Below are 1,858 nucleotides of genomic sequence, written 5' to 3'. Positions count from 1 at the left end.
AATTATGTTTCAAAATGTTAAATCAACTAGTACAAGTTTAAACGTAAAACTACCACATCGATTTTGAAATTAAATCGTTGAAAATTTTTAAATTCTTGAAGGACTCCAATAAAATTTCCGGCATTTCAGTAGCATTTCCTGCAGCTTTTTTTTTTATTAAAAAAAATTTTTTTTTACGACATCGATTGTTTTTATCGCTATCACGCATCACTGCCTAAAAAATTTTTTTTTTCACGTATAACATCGTACAATTGATCTCATGAAATAAAATAAAAAAATCCCATCATTCAAAAGTCAATTTAATCTATTATTTATTCCAACAATATCAAAACTTGATTAATTTTATTTTTCAGAGATTGTTTTCCCAAGAAAATATGCAATATTATAACGAAATCAAGCCCAACTAATTTTTATTTTTTAATACATCATAAAAAAGTGTAAAAGATGTCCAGTATTCTAAGTACCAGCGGGAAAAATGCCTACGAGTGTGAATTTTGCAACTCCAAATTTTTTTTGAAAAGTGATCTGAAAACTCACTTATTAATACACGCCAAAAATCTTCCTGTTACATGTGAAATATGTAGCAAATCTTTTAAAATAAAAGCTCACTTAACAAAGCACGTATCTACACATTTACGATTACATTTGTGCGAAAAATGTGGCATTAAATTTTCTCAAAAATGCCACCTCGATTCCCACATAAGCATCCACGAAGGTGACCGTCCTTTTCAGTGTGAGATTTGTGGGAAAGTTTTTGCTAAGAATTCCAATTTGAAGACACACATAGGAACCCATACCTATCAGCGTCCCTACGAGTGCGATATGTGTAAAAAAGCCTTCGCTCGAAAGGCAACCCTTGATACTCACAAGCGTGTCCATACCGGTGAACGTCCTCACCAGTGTGACAGCTGTCAAAAAAGTTTCTCTCAAAAAATACACTTTACAGAACACATGCGTATACACACCGGATACCGTCCCTATAAATGTGATACGTGTGAAAAAGCTTTTGCAATTAAGAACAATCTTACCAGTCATAGGCGCACCCATACCGGAATTCGTCCTTATAAATGTCAAATGTGTGAAAAAAAATATGCTCGAAGCGGAAGTCTGAAAAGACATATTGCGACTAAACATGGTGACCAACTATCATAAACTCTACTTGACAACCGTCAGTCTGCGCATACGATTTACTCGAAAAAATTTTCAAGAGAAAGTATACATTAGAAATAATTATTATCTTATCAACATTTTCCATCAAAGTCGAGGATGCGTATTGGAAACTCATTTTTATAGCTCAAACAACTGGGGTGTCGAAAATTTGTGATAAGCGCAGAAAGTATGTATTAATAATAACTTTTTCCTTACAATTGTTGATTGTACAATTCATTGTAAGTTATAGTTAATAACATCAAGCCTACTTTTAAGTGAATCTATTAAGGACATAACTTTTAAACTTTTTCTACAACTATGTACTGTTTTATGATTGTAGAGATAAAAAATGTAAAATAAAATGTGTGTAACAAAAAAAAATCTTTTTTTTTTAATTTCTACATTTCCTTTCGACTTTAATAACAATAAACACTTTTAACCGTTATATTCTACTAGTTTCAGTGACAATTAGAGGATTAATTGGAATGTTGCTGTTTCTTAAAACAGTTAAACTGTGTTAGGTAATCAAGTCGCACGTGAGCGCGACGAGGTAAGTTTGAGAAAGTAGACGAAGCCTCAGCGACCGCGCTACTATTTACGTCAGATTTGCATACTCAAATTTTTAAGTACTGAAAAATAAGTATTTTTGCCGGTATGCCTGATGTACTTTGTTTTAATTAAGTCTCTTCAATCCTAGTCCACAACTTTA

The 1,858-nt window shown here is 32.2% G+C and overlaps 1 protein-coding gene across 1 annotated transcript; it reads left to right on the top strand.

The window, feature by feature from the left end:
- Positions 1–444: 444 nt before the first annotated feature.
- Positions 445–1,152, top strand: LOC149374894 (uncharacterized). Its single transcript, XM_089590715.1, has one exon. It carries the CDS (start codon positions 445–447, stop codon positions 1,150–1,152), a length of 708 nt encoding a protein of 235 aa, XP_089446841.1.
- The last annotated feature ends 706 nt before the right edge of the window (positions 1,153–1,858 follow it).

This window comes from Copidosoma floridanum, unplaced genomic scaffold (assembly GCF_036245765.1).
Source record: "Copidosoma floridanum isolate Cflo_tuat_1 unplaced genomic scaffold, Cflo_Japanese_pri ptg000013l, whole genome shotgun sequence".
Classification (NCBI taxonomy): Eukaryota; Metazoa; Arthropoda; class Insecta; order Hymenoptera; family Encyrtidae; genus Copidosoma; species Copidosoma floridanum.
This window is presented reverse-complemented; position numbering and strand designations above follow the sequence as displayed.